General features: G+C 33.0%; 3 protein-coding genes across 4 annotated transcripts; 1 reads left to right on the top strand and 2 right to left on the bottom strand.

The window, feature by feature from the left end:
• Nucleotides 1-3,167: 3,167 nt before the first annotated feature.
• On the top strand, nt 3,168-6,798 carry LOC108464467 (aspartic proteinase-like). Of its 2 annotated transcripts, none has more exons than XM_017764783.2 (14): nt 3,168-3,579; nt 3,767-4,110; nt 4,206-4,266; nt 4,371-4,465; nt 4,544-4,659; nt 4,751-4,919; nt 5,062-5,101; nt 5,192-5,256; nt 5,337-5,450; nt 5,536-5,600; nt 5,863-6,016; nt 6,105-6,224; nt 6,307-6,395; nt 6,497-6,798. In XM_017764783.2, exons 1-14 carry the CDS (start codon nt 3,510-3,512, stop codon nt 6,579-6,581), a joined length of 1,587 nt encoding a protein of 528 aa, XP_017620272.1. In that variant the 5' UTR covers nt 3,168-3,509; the 3' UTR covers nt 6,582-6,798. The 2 variants fall into 2 exon arrangements, with proteins under 2 accessions (XP_017620272.1, XP_017620271.1); XM_017764782.2 differs by having other exon boundaries at nt 5,860-6,016.
• An 85-nt stretch (nt 6,799-6,883) lies between these two features.
• LOC108464466 (pentatricopeptide repeat-containing protein At1g56690, mitochondrial-like) lies at nt 6,884-9,598 on the bottom strand. Its single transcript, XM_017764781.2, has one exon. The coding sequence runs from the start codon at nt 9,119-9,121 to the stop codon at nt 7,010-7,012; it is 2,112 nt and encodes a 703-aa protein (XP_017620270.1). The 5' UTR covers nt 9,122-9,598; the 3' UTR covers nt 6,884-7,009.
• A 622-nt stretch (nt 9,599-10,220) lies between these two features.
• Nucleotides 10,221-11,767, bottom strand: LOC108463274 (galactinol synthase 2-like). Its single transcript, XM_017763222.2, has 3 exons — nt 11,280-11,767; nt 10,850-11,170; nt 10,221-10,756 (listed from the first exon to the last, which is right to left on the bottom strand). The coding sequence occupies exons 1-3, from the start codon at nt 11,586-11,588 to the stop codon at nt 10,394-10,396; spliced, it is 993 nt and encodes a 330-aa protein (XP_017618711.1). The 5' UTR covers nt 11,589-11,767; the 3' UTR covers nt 10,221-10,393.
• Between the last annotated feature and the right edge of the window lie 1,657 nt (nt 11,768-13,424).

Raw genomic sequence — 13,424 nt, 5'->3', positions numbered from 1 at the left:
TACCTTGTTTTTCTTCTTAATTATAACAATGATTTGAATTCAAATTAATCCTTAAATAAATAAATATTAGATCAGTAGGTCACAATTTGAGTTCCGTAATAGTTAGGGAATAATAATTTTGAAAATATTTAAACTTTTATTTAGTTGAGTAGCTCTTCTTTAACCCTTTTTACTCTAGAAGCTTAAAAGAGCTAGTACTCTGTGCTGGATAAGGTTAAACGAAAAGAAAAATTTTAAAAATTGATCCAAACCAAACCAAACCAAACCAAATTTTATTTTTATTTAATTTATAATTATTTTAATGTTTTATAACATAAAAATAACTTAGAATTATTATATAAAACTATTTTTAAAAATATTTATAATTTTTTATTTACTTGAAAATTAAATTGTGAAAAAATTGAAACTTTATACAACAATGTAAAAAGCTTATTTTAAAAAAATAAAATCTCAAAATTAATTTGAAAATCAAATTATTAGGAAGGTAGGGAAAACTCAAAAAACCCAAAGGGAAGTAACAGTGTTGGGAGCATTGTTGTGAATAAATGAAGAGAAAGAGTGTGTAGGAATTCAGTTCAACCGCAAAACAAAGGCCCAACCCATCTATCTTATGTCCACTATCAGAGCCCATCTTAAACCTTTGCATGTCTTAACACTCACAACTTCACAATCAACCAACATTTTTGTACAATAATCCTTTTATTATTGATTCCCACAACTCTAATTTTTGACTTCTCCTCCTAAAATATTTCTACAATCCTACAAGCGAAACCATTTTGGATTCTTTGTGTATTGAATTAGATTTAATTTTATAGAATTTGGTAGTTCTATTAAGAAGTTAGTCCAATTTTATAAACAACCATTAATTTTTGTTATTTTATTACATATAAATGGTTGAAATATTGATATTTATTAATTTGTAACTATATATTTTCAAGTCAGCAATTTAATAATAAGGTTTAGTAATACGGATTAACTTTTCAATTTTCACGATCCAAATTATAATAAATTAACTTCATAAAATGAATGGATGAAATTCATAATTAAACCCTAAAATACCCATAACTTTCCTTAATTAGTTAATCCATCAAATTGTCTGTGTAAGCGTCTAGGTTTGAGAATAAACAAGTATTGTCTTCTCCCCGCCACGCTTGGTTTTTTCGAATTTTTTGATTAAATTCATTTATTAATAATTTTAAAATGATTTTTCAATAAATCTTAATTACTTTTTGAAGTATAATTCATAATTATTTTAAAATTAATTGTAAATATTAAAATTTATTATTTATTTAAGATTATATACAGATTTTAAAATTAACCAGTAAATTTTCACCTAAAGCAATCATTTTAATATATTATTTTTTTAACAAAATGTGAATACTTAACATTTTTAATCGATCTAATTTAAATATATTATTTAAAATAGACAAATAAATTTACAAATAAATCAAGGACAAATCCTAAATTTTTATCTTTTAAATATATACTTTTAACATAAAATAAAATAAATTATTTAAATTAGTTTCTTTTTTTATAATTGGTCTATTGTAAATTTTGAAACAATTCCGTGTTTAAAAATTAAAAAATTAAATCAAATCAAATCAAATAATAAATTGTATTTCTTTAAATATAACAAATAATTTAAATATTTTTTCTATTGAAATTCAATATAAAAATGAAATAAAATAATATTAATATCAAAAATATATAAATAGAATCCGACACATTTTATTTGTGTTTTTAATATAATAAAATATTTATTATATTTATGATAGTGATTTTAATATAAATATTTTTTAATGTGTTAGAAGACTTTTATTTTAACTTTTTAGTGCATTTAATGTATTATATATATATATTTTTTAAAATTCTAAATAAAAAGTAATCTAAAAAATAAAAAGTGAGCGGGATGGGTTGAGCCCGGGTGTACCTTTCTTAAATTGTGTCGGGTTTGGGCAAAAAAAATAAGCCTATTTTTCAATTTCAGTCGAGCCCGAGTTTAAAAAATTAGTCTAGATACCCTACATAAACTCAACTCAACCCGGTCCATAAGCACCTCTATTGACAAACAATGATATTTAGCAATACATGATGGCTTTTAAAATATTGTAGTGTTAAGTGAGATCACTTTAAAATTGTTATACCCTAGTCATAGCAGCACCTTTTGTCGAACCACCGTTCAACTATAATTTAAGGGTAAACACGACTAACCTTAGCCTTGTGGCTTCATCAGAAGACTAATTCATACAATTCTCAAAAGATATATGAGAAAGAGTTCTTGTCAGCACTAGTCAATACATCATATTTTAAAGCCTGACAACATATATCCAGTCATCTCATATAGTCCCCTCACATCAACTCCAATAATATTTTTAAGTTGACATCGATCACTCTATCTTTTACAAAGTACTTGATGATTGTGACTCACAACCAAATCAATTAACCTCTATAAATACCCTTTTCAACACCAAAGTAAGAGATAACAATAACAAGAACAACAGAGATCAAGACACAAGATTAACTTCCCTACACTTTGCTCAAACACCCTCTCAATTTAAACCGACCAACATACTTAATGACTCTCGATACCATCTATGCTAGTAACCCCCACTTTTATCTACCCAACATCTTATTTAGCGTAATTTTAATAACAAAAAAATCCTTTCCATAATCAGTTTATTTGTACAATTTGAACCTTTCACCAAATACTTACTAGATGGTGAAATGTCTACACGTGCAATCAATGCATTATAGTTCTTGCAGTTCACTGATTAACAAAATAAATTTGAAGAAACAATTTCTCCTAAATTCAGCTCCTTTAGACTGAAACAACAGCGGAAGTAGGAACCTAAACCTAAGGTAGTAAGGATTTTTCTTTTTTTAAACCCAGGAAGCAGCATACGCTGTCTCATCTCTCTATTTTTTCAAAAACGAATTACATAAATAATGGGTCACTCAAACCCCTGGAGTAGCATGCACTGGCAGAGTCTTGTTCAATTTATTTTACTTATCTTGTTGAAACTTAAATATTGATACTGTTACGGAAGAAAGGAAGTTTCTAAGTAATTTCTGGGGTATATCATATTCAGGCAGAAGCTAGCTTCTGTGTAATTTCCTGGAATTTGTTCTCATCTAATCTTTCCGTAATGATTGTACTTATATGTTTAACTGCACGATGATTTGCAATTTTCATCGCTCGTGGAGCGCACCTTCCATTAAAGCCTGGTACGAGTTAAAAATCTTCGAAACAAGTTAATTACAAAATGCAAGCACTAATTGTAACAATATAATGTGATATATATTAGTGTTTGTTACATAAGCACGAGAGTATACACGCGCCAACATCTTTTGGCATGCAGACAAAGCAAGAGCCAACAGGAACACTTGGCTACTCCTAGATAAGATTGAAGGAGGGTCACTGACTCACTGCACACTCGCTTAGTGATTGTTTCAATAGAACTAGTTAGAGGAGTAAGCAATGCAATGCATAGTGTTTTTCTCATTCGCTCATGCTTTTGAAGCTTGCCATCTCAACCGCACCCGCAGCAGCCACCATCTTTAAAGCTGTTCTTAGCAAAGGTAATATAATATAAATGCATGTGTGTGTGTCTTTGTTGATATTAAGCAGAATTAAATGACGAGAGCAGCTTCCCTTTCATATATAGGTGAATGCATGCTAGTTTTCACTTCTATGACTACCAATCATTGGCAGTCACGAGCATGACCCTTCAATTGACTCTCTCCTTCTCTCTCTGTCATGTGTCAGGAGTTTCACTAAACATGGCGCACAAACTTGTTCAAGTGACTTTGTGTTTGTGGGTTTTTACAAGCTTACTTCTCCCCTCTCCCACTGCTGCCCTATACCGGGTCAGTTTGAAGAAACAAAGATTGAATCTTAATAGATTTAAGGCTGCTAGAATTGCAATGAATGGATGGGGTATGCTTCATAACTATGGAAGTTCAGATGGAGAAGTAATACCTCTGAAAAACTACATGGATGCCCAATATTATGGAGTGATAGCCATTGGCTCACCTCCACAAAACTTCACCGTCTTATTTGACACTGGCAGTTCCAATCTGTGGGTTCCTTCTTCCAAGTGCTACTTCTCTGTAAGTTTCTTCTCAATTATATAACTCTTGTTGCTGAACCATGCAATATTATGCTAGAATTACTAATCTTTCCTGTTAATCATATCTATATGCAGATTGCTTGCTATTTCCATTCAAAGTACAAGTCTAGCCGGTCAAGTACATACACAAAGATTGGTAACTTTTCTATTCTATGGCATGATGCCTGCAAAATGCTTGTTGTTAGAACTTATAAACAAAAACACATTATATAATAACTTATATTGTTTGGTGTGATTCAGGAAAACCTTGTGAAATAAATTATGGGTCTGGATCAATATCTGGCTTCTTCAGTCAAGACAATGTTGAAGTTGGGGGTGTTGCCGTCAGGGATCAAGTGAGTTTCGTCAGGTTTTTGAGTTTCTTTTAGTACTTTCCATTTGTTTACTGAATTTCTCTTCTTTTCAATCTTGAGGTTTTCGTTGAGGCTACCAGAGAAGGAAGTTTCCCTACATTTGTTTTGGCAAAGTTTGATGGAATCCTTGGGCTTGGATTCCAGGAGATTTCAGTGGGGAATGCTACTCCAGTGTGGTATGGTATTTGTTGCTTGGTACTAAATTCTCATGTACACATAGTTTTCTTAATACATACACTAATTAATTCAAGCATGGCAAGAGTACAGGTACAATATGTTGAACCAAGATGTTGTAAGAGAGGACGTGTTTTCATTCTGGCTCAACAGGGATCCCTCGGCCAATGAGGGAGGAGAACTTGTTTTTGGCGGTGTTGACCCTAAACACTATAAGGGCAAGCATACTTATGTTCCTGTTACTCGAAAAGGCTACTGGCAGGTGAGTCGGAGTTACTCCTGCCTAATTTAGTATTGCTGTTACCATTGAAAAATAAACAATTAATTATCCTGCTGTTCTTAGTACTTTTTTGTTGAAGGGAACTTATTCTTAGTGTCTTAAAAAAAAAAAAAATTGTTTGCAGTTTGATATGGGGGACTTTCTCATTGGAAACAATTCCACAGGTGATGTAATACAAAGATTAGAATTAATGCTTGGTTTGGAGTTCTTACTACGAAGATAGGTCTGAATCTAACAAATTCTGCTTACCTCAGGTGTTTGTGAGGGAGGTTGTGCTGCTATTGTGGATTCTGGAACATCCTTACTAGCTGGCCCCACGGTATGACCTCTTACATTATATATGTATGTATACTTGGTGTTTGGGTTTAATATGCAATTAATAATATGTGGTAAGTGCAGGCAGTTGTTACTGAAATCAATCATGCCATTGGAGCTGAAGGTGTGGTTAGTGCTGAATGTAAAGAAGTTGTCTCTCAATATGGGGACCTAATATGGCAGCTCTTAGTATCAGGGGTGCGTTTATGTTATTTTATTTTATTGCTTGCTTTCATCGTCTTCTCAATATCTGCAAACTTAATTACCTGCTGCACTTCTGCAGGTACAACCAGACAAAGTCTGTACTCAGATTGGCTTATGTGTTTTAAATGGGACTCGCTATATGAGGTTTCTCTTTCTCCTCCTTACTTTATATGTTTCTAAAGAAGATAATTTCGATTTATATATCATAGCTAGACGAGTTAAAATTGGACACAAAAGAAGGCACTTTTATGATATTGGTGTCAAAAATAGTTCATTTCTAATCTTATATGGTAATAGATAATTAAACATAATTTTACGATATTGATTAGTTTTATTAGTGATTCGCTGCACCTTGAGAAGCTTGCCTTGTGTTTGACTGATGTTTGGTTCACCTTGTGAGCAGCAGTGGAATTAAAATAGTGGTTGAGAAGGAAAACATGGAGGAGTTGTCAGCTCGGGACCGACTGTTGTGCACCACCTGTCAGATGACTGTTTTTTGGATTCAGAGTCAGCTTAAACAAAAGGGCACGAAAGACACAGTTCTCAACTACGTGAATGAGGTAGCTCATGTTGAAACTAACCCCTAATTTTGTTAAGAGAAGCAGACAATTAATCCATGTGAATTAATGAGGACCTTGACAATGACAGCTATGCCAGAGCCTACCAAGTCCAATGGGAGAATCAGTAATTGACTGTGCTAGGATTTCATTGATGCCAGATATTACATTCATAATAGGAGACAAACCTTTTAAGCTTACTCCGGACCAGGTTTTACATTTTGATTTCGTTTGAATTTATCAGTTAAACTAAGAGACTGAGCTTAAAGATTTAATTACTGTTAATTGTGCAGTATATTGTGAAGATGGGAGAAGGTCTTACCACAGTGTGTGTGAGTGGATTTATGGCTCTGGATGTCTCCCCACCAAGAGGTCCTCTATGGTAAGTAGTAGTCCTGGTAACTCTGCACTGTTTCTGTTATCCGGTAGCACATATATATATGGATGCTGAAATTAACTAGGTAGATGCATGCAAATTTGCAGGATTCTTGGAGATGTATTCATGGGGGTATATCATACCGTATTTGACTATGGTAATCTTGAAATTGGTTTTGCAGAAGCTGCTTAGTTTCCCATTATTCTGATTCTGTGTGTGACCATTTATATACATGGTGATAATCGTTGCTTCTGTTCTGTGGCAGCAAACAATATATATAGAATGTATTTTTTGCTCTTAACCTATGCAAGCTTGTAGTACTACTCTATATGTTTTATCTTGTTGGTTTTATGTCATGCTTTGGGCTGTGGCTCCAATTCCAATATATATACCCTCTATTGCGTTGCAAGTTTAACTCATTCAAGTCGGTTACCACATAATCTCCCTCTCTGTCGCAAAAAAGAAGCCAAAAAGTAATATAAAAAGAAAAAAAGTAAAAACAAGTTCAGGTGTTATCCCATTCAAGATTGCGGTTCACCGGTAGGAGCCAACATCATCTGCATAAGGCTCCCGCTAGAAATCCTGACCATTATGGTACCAATGTCATATAAGCTATTCTATTACCAATAGTCCCTGCAAGAACAGATGCCATCCTTAAAATGATGGAATCTATTAGCATCTCTCAAAATGATCTCTCTCTCGGTTACTTTTGCTATTAATTTGATTGCAGTGTGGCAATCTCCACAAACACGAAGATTTTTCATGACACGAATAGGTATCTCCTTAGGAACCTTCAACAACCCGTATGCCACAGCCAATTTCTCGCTGTGGTACCTCAAGCTATAGAACTTTTCTTCCTCGTCCACATCATGCAACACAAAATTTCCATCAGGATTATACCCAGCTTCTCGCAACAACACATCTAATTTTTCCAACATCTTCATGATCATTGAATGCTCTGGATGTGCCCTGATATCACCTGTTGTGAACACATGTACTCTTTTCTCAACCTCAATCCAGCTAGAACCAGGTGATTTCTTCACACTTCTTGCCCTCATATTTTTTCTCAGCTCTGCCACGTCATTCCATTTACCTTGTGATGCATATATATTTGACAACAGGATGTAGGGGCCAGCATTTTCAGGTTCAATCACTAGAAGCTTCTTTGCTGCAACTTCAGCTAGATCCAACTTTGCATGTGTTCTACAGGCCCCTAACAGAGAACCCCAAACAGCAGCATCTGCCTCCATGGGCATTTTTTCAATTATATTCACTGCCTCATTTATCTTGCCTGCTCGACCAAGCAAATCCACCATGCATGCATAATGCTCAGTTTTTGGCTCCACCATATATTTGGATTTCATCGACTCAAAGATATCTAGCCCTTCTTTAACCTTGCCCGTGTAGTTACAAGCCGTGAGAACTCCAACAAAGGTAACATCATCTGGTACCATTCCTGTGGAGAACATTGATTGGAAAATCTCCAAGGCCTCCTCACCTAAACCATGCTGGGCATAACCACTGATCATAGAATTCCACATAACAATATCCTTTGAAGAAAACTTATCAAAAACTAACTTTGCTTTTGGAAGATCGCCACATTTAATATACATTGTAAGCAAAACAGAGGAAACATATACAGCTTCATCAAACCGAGACCTCACCAACTGGGCATGAACCTGCCTACCATGATCCAGACTTGCCAAACTGGCACAAACAGAAAGAATAGTAATCAAAGATGGAAATTTCGGCCTAATGCCCTCTTTTTGCATTAATATGAACAAATCAAGTGCTTTCAATTCAAATCCTTTCCTCTCATAAACCTTAATCACTGCACTCCATGTCGCATCATCCTTAACCTTCATTTGATCAAATACCCTCCTTGCTTTTGCCACTTCTCCGTTTTGGCCGAACCCAAGAATCAACGCATTGCCTGTGACGACTGATTTCATAGGCATTGCCTCGAAAAGTTCCAAAGCTGCTTCTATCCTTCCACACTGTGTATAACCCATCAACATAGCTGTCCATGACACCTCATTTTTCACAGGCATCACTTCAAAAAGCTTCCTAGCAACATCGACACGATTATTCTGCACATAACCCGTAATCATAGTAGTCCAAGCTACCACGTTTCTCCATGGCATCTCATCAAAAATCTCTCTTGCGTCACTCAAACGTCCTTCTTTACAATATCCCGCCATCATATTAGTCCTAGCAACCACATCCTTTTCCGGCATCATATCATACAGCCTGCGCGCCTCATCAATCCGACCTTCTTGAATGAGTCCACCTAACATCACTGTCCATGAAACCACGTTCTTTTCGGGCATTAACCAAAACAGGGACACTGCCTCCCCCGTCATACCCTCCTGAACATACCCCCGAATCATGGCAGTCCATGAAACTACATTGCGTTCCGGCATTTTATCAAACACTTCCCTAGCTTCAGAAACCATTCCATTTTTTATATACCCAGAAATTAAACCATTCCAAGAAACGATGTTTTTCTCCGGCATTTTCTTGAATAGAAGCAGGGCCTCATCAGGTTGGTTGTTCTGAAAGTAGCCAGCAATGATAGAGTTCCAGGAATCGACTGTTTTGTTGGGTAATTCATCGAACACTTGACGGGCATTCTCGATTTGACCCACACGACCAAGTTGGGTTATCCGATATCTGGGTACAACCGAAAAACTCGTAGAATACGCTCTACATGTGTTTAAGAGAAACCGCATAGATGAGTGAGAAAGCTTTGGCTTTTTCCAGATGCTGAAATTAAATTAAAGCTTTTTGGCACAGAAATTATAAACAAATCACGACTGGAAGGTGCTACGTTTGCATTGGCAGAGCAGCTTAAGTAAATTTTGCTTGATAGACGAGACTTCAGTCACACAGATTCAGACCCAAAAAACATATTCTATATCTAACAGTGTCGCCCGGCGTTCCTAAAGTTAAAGGACACCTAACCGCATCATTTGAATTCTCTCTCCTCTCCATTGTTTTCTTTATGAAGAAACATTTACATAACTCCATAATTTTAGTTTTTCTTTTAATTGGTTGAAATTAAAATATTAAAAAATTAAACTTACATAAAAATAAATAAATTCTATAACAAGAATATTTTAATAAAATATACCTTGTAGACAACCTTACATTAGTCGACTAAACATTAAAACTTAGTCTTTCATGTAAATGAATCAAATAAATTAATATAATATAATTAGTAAATAATTTTAGGTAACATTATATTCCGTTTGAACAAATATCAAAATCTTATTTTTAATTAAATAAATCAAATAAATTAATATAACATATCTAATAATATACAAAGAAATCTTACATTTCGAAATCCTATTATCCCAAATAATCATACATATTAAGCAAAAGCTTACTAACATTAGATAACAAGTGCATATGAATAATTCTACCATAATAATTTAAATTCCAAAAATGTTGGGTGAGCTCAAAACTTGTAAGGCTTGTTTCGTACCATTAAACAAAGGCTTAATAAACATATTCAGTAGAAGCGTTAGCTTGATGCTGAAAGGCAAAGAACAAATCATGGGTAAAATCAAGAGGTCCAAACAACACAAATGCTACAGAGAAAGGTTGCTTTGGGTCCTGTATACTACCATCGATTCCCATAATTGAAGAAAGCATTGAATTTTCATAACGTTGTTAGAAAATTAAATTTTTTTTGTTATTTTGCTTAACAATAAGATTTCATAAAATATAATTTATATATATCATAATTTTACGGAAAAATAAAATATATCTTGAATGATTTAAATCTTGAAATTTCGAACTATAATTTATAATCATAAAATTTAAGTCTTCAAACCCAAGAAAAATGATATATGTACATAAACAAGTGTTGTTCATATTATAACATAACGTACGATTACAAACAGAAGTTAATGTTAACAATCAAACCAAATAAATTTTACAGCATCATAAAATCTGTCCATTTTAAAAAGCAAGGACAGAAAAAAGAAAAAGACACAACTTTAAGCAGCAGAGGGGGCGTTAATATATTGAACAACGCAAGCATCTGACATAGCTGCCAAAAATGGTTCTAGCCCTGTTTGTTCGTCTTCTGCTTCACCGTAACCCACAGCATTTGCGTAGTCAAGCGATTCGTCATTGTAAATGTCCCACCATTTTGTTACCAGCGTCTTAATGTCTTTCCTGTCCATGTTATCTTCTTTACCAGTAAATCTCCAGGGCTTGGACCCAGCAGCACAGTAGTGAACAACCTTCACTTTTTCTAGCTCAATGTTCTCTGGGTGGCGCCATAGCATGGCCAGCACCAAGTTGTAAATTGGTGGAATGGGTCTGTATATGTCCCTGAAATACATGTTCAGATAATCCTGCACACATTGATCAGGAATGATCAGTTAGACACAGGAAATTAACTACTTAATATAAAATGACTTAATTAGTAAAAAAAAAAAAAAATTTACCTGCTCAGCAAAAGGGGTAGGAGGGGTAACTTTGAGTGTAGTCAAGAGGTCGTCATAGACAGAAAGGTTTGGTTCATATACGAACATCCCAGCATTGAAGTAAAGAGGAGGCTTAGGACCCAACCGAGAAGGCCACTGAACCTTATCAGGGCACTGCTGGCAATAGCCAATCTTGTACTGTGGAGTGTGGCTCCATGTTTTCTCACAGAAGCAATCCATCACAGCATAAAAGTAGCCATCTTCCATGTCAAACAAGTGATCTATATTATCAAACACTTGGATGTCTCCGTCCAAATATATCATCTTGGAATACTCCACAAACTGCAATTTCAAGTTGTATATTAAAATGCACACGTGGCAAAATCCCCATCAAAAGCAAAAGAAAAAAAAAAGTTACGTGTAAAATAGTATCACATGCAAAACTACTTACCTCCCAGATACGTAGCTTGGAATAGTTGATGACATAGTAGGCCATGGCAAACTGGGTCTGGTTCTCAGGTGGGTAAACAGGGTCGATCTCCTTGACTATGCACCCCTGATCCACTAGGATCTTCTTGTGGTCATCTGGAACGTCGGGTAAGACCGCCACCACAAGTGGGTACTTGCTCTTAACCTTCCTCAGCCCCTTGGCTAACCCAACCACGCCCTTAACGTAGTCCCCGTTCCCTGCCAAGAATGTAACAAAAGCCCTTTTGGGAGAGCTTGGGCGAACAGTCTTGGCGGTGGTAACAACTTCCATGATTGAAATAGGAAATAGAGGGTATGGGTGTTGTTTTTAGTGGATTACAAAGTGTTCTGAAAGTGCAAGAGAAACTTGTTTTTTTGCCTTTGAGTGAGAGTAAGAATGGTATTGCTTGCTTGATGGGGAATCCATGAAGGAGTGGGGGTGTTTATATAGGAATCAGATTTGTTAACTGTACTCAAAAAGAGAAAAGAAAACATATAATACAATAAAGTTAAAAGAAATGGAGTCTACTTCTATACATTGAAAGCAGATGTTTGACTGTGAGGTGCGACTAATGAGTTACGGTAGTGAATACATTAATTGATTGTTTGACCAACAGCTTTAAGAGTAAGAGAGAAGGCGTGTTTTTGCTAATTAGAATTAGAAATTAATTTTATGGAAAATGGACGGTGCACGAAAGTGTTTGGAAGGAAACGTCGAATTTATTAAATTATTTTATTTAAACTTAATTAATTAATATTATTTATAAATTTCAATAAAATAAATTGATTAAAAATATTTTCCCATGTAAAATTTAATATATATATTAAAAATCTAACCATAGACATGGAATCATGTATTGAGAAAGGACACATGTCTAAAATATGTTTAAGAAAAATAATGCTTCAGTCATAAAAGAATCACAACATAACAATCAGATAAAAAAAAACAAAATTTTAAGAAATTAGCAAAAAAAAATTTAGACAGAAAAATAATACTTTAAACAAAAATAAAAAGGAGAAATTTTGTTTTAGTAATTTAGGGTCCGTTTGTTTACATATAAAAAGTTTTACGGAAAATATTTTCTGTATTTTCTTGTATTTGTTTCACAGAAAATAGTTTGGTTAACAGAAAATGACTTACAGGTCAAAGTAAAATAAGCCATTTTTCCCGTAAAATGAATTACCTTCTTAAAAAGCGTAAGTCATTATCCGAAAAGAGCTCATCTATAGATAATTTTATTTTTATAAAATTAACTTAAATCAAGTTTAATATTATTATATTAATAATAAATTTTATTTTATTTTTAAAATATTTAAAATATTATTTTTTCAATATTGTTAAATATACATATTTAATTATTTATATTTAATCTTATAATAAATTATTAATATAATAAATATAATTTATTATTTTAATAAATTTTTAATATTTCAACTTTATTTTAATAATAAATTTTAAAAATAATAATTTTAAATAATATTATTCACATATTATTGAAAATATTCGATATAAATATTTTAATAATAAATATTTATTATAATTATAAGTATATTAATAATAAATGTTTTGTAGTATAAAGCTTAAAATATGTCATAAGTTTATGTACACTTCATATATTTATTTTTAATCTTTGTACTTTTATTTTCAAGAATTTAGTCCATTTACTTTTCAAAATTGAAAATCAAGTCCAATTGTTGACATCGTTAATTTGTTTTTGTCAATTTTATTGATGTCACATTTTAAATAAAAATACTCACTTAGTAGTAATGTAATTAAAAATGACGTTATAATGAATAAATTTAACATAATATTTTTAATATATGCAAAAAAATGTAAAATATAAAATTATACATAAAAATAAATTCACTTAAACAATGAAAAATAAAAAATCTCAAATGTATGTTTGTTTAATTGAAAATAACTTTTATGAAATATTTTTAAGAAATCTACCAAACAATAGAAAATATTTTACAGATTCATCCAAACACCACAAAATATTAACTTTTTCCAGAAAAATAAATTATTTTTAGAAATTATTTTCTGAAAATTATTTACAGTGAAATAAACAAAACCTTACTTTTAATTTTTGAAAAATTCAACCTTTTATCATGAAATTTACATCCCAAC

This window comes from Gossypium arboreum, chromosome 8 (genome assembly GCF_025698485.1).
Source record: "Gossypium arboreum isolate Shixiya-1 chromosome 8, ASM2569848v2, whole genome shotgun sequence".
NCBI lineage: Eukaryota > Viridiplantae > Streptophyta > Magnoliopsida > Malvales > Malvaceae > Gossypium > Gossypium arboreum.
The sequence above is the reverse complement of the archived record's forward strand: the minus strand, read 5'-3'. Positions and strand labels throughout refer to the sequence as shown.

What these genes read in the sequence shown, in the direction of transcription:
- LOC108464467 (XM_017764782.2), top strand. Translation starts at nt 3,510, where the DNA reads ATGCTTTTGAAGCTTGCCATCTCAACCGCACCCGCAGCAGCCACCATC. An exon ending in TAAAGCTGTTCTTAGCAAAG is followed by an intron (nt 3,580 to 3,766) that starts GTAATATAATAT and finishes GTCATGTGTCAG; the next exon opens with GAGTTTCACTAAACATGGCG. An exon ending in AATGGGACTCGCTATATGAG is followed by an intron (nt 5,601 to 5,859) that starts GTTTCTCTTTCT and finishes CCTTGTGAGCAG; the next exon opens with CAGTGGAATTAAAATAGTGG.
- LOC108464466 (XM_017764781.2), bottom strand. Translation starts at nt 9,121, where the DNA reads ATGCGGTTTCTCTTAAACACATGTAGAGCGTATTCTACGAGTTTTTCG.
- LOC108463274 (XM_017763222.2), bottom strand. Translation starts at nt 11,588, where the DNA reads ATGGAAGTTGTTACCACCGCCAAGACTGTTCGCCCAAGCTCTCCCAAA. An exon ending in CCAAGCTACGTATCTGGGAG is followed by an intron (nt 11,171 to 11,279) that starts GTAAGTAGTTTT and finishes TTGAAATTGCAG; the next exon opens with TTTGTGGAGTATTCCAAGAT. An exon ending in CTACCCCTTTTGCTGAGCAG is followed by an intron (nt 10,757 to 10,849) that starts GTAAATTTTTTT and finishes CAATGTGTGCAG; the next exon opens with GATTATCTGAACATGTATTT.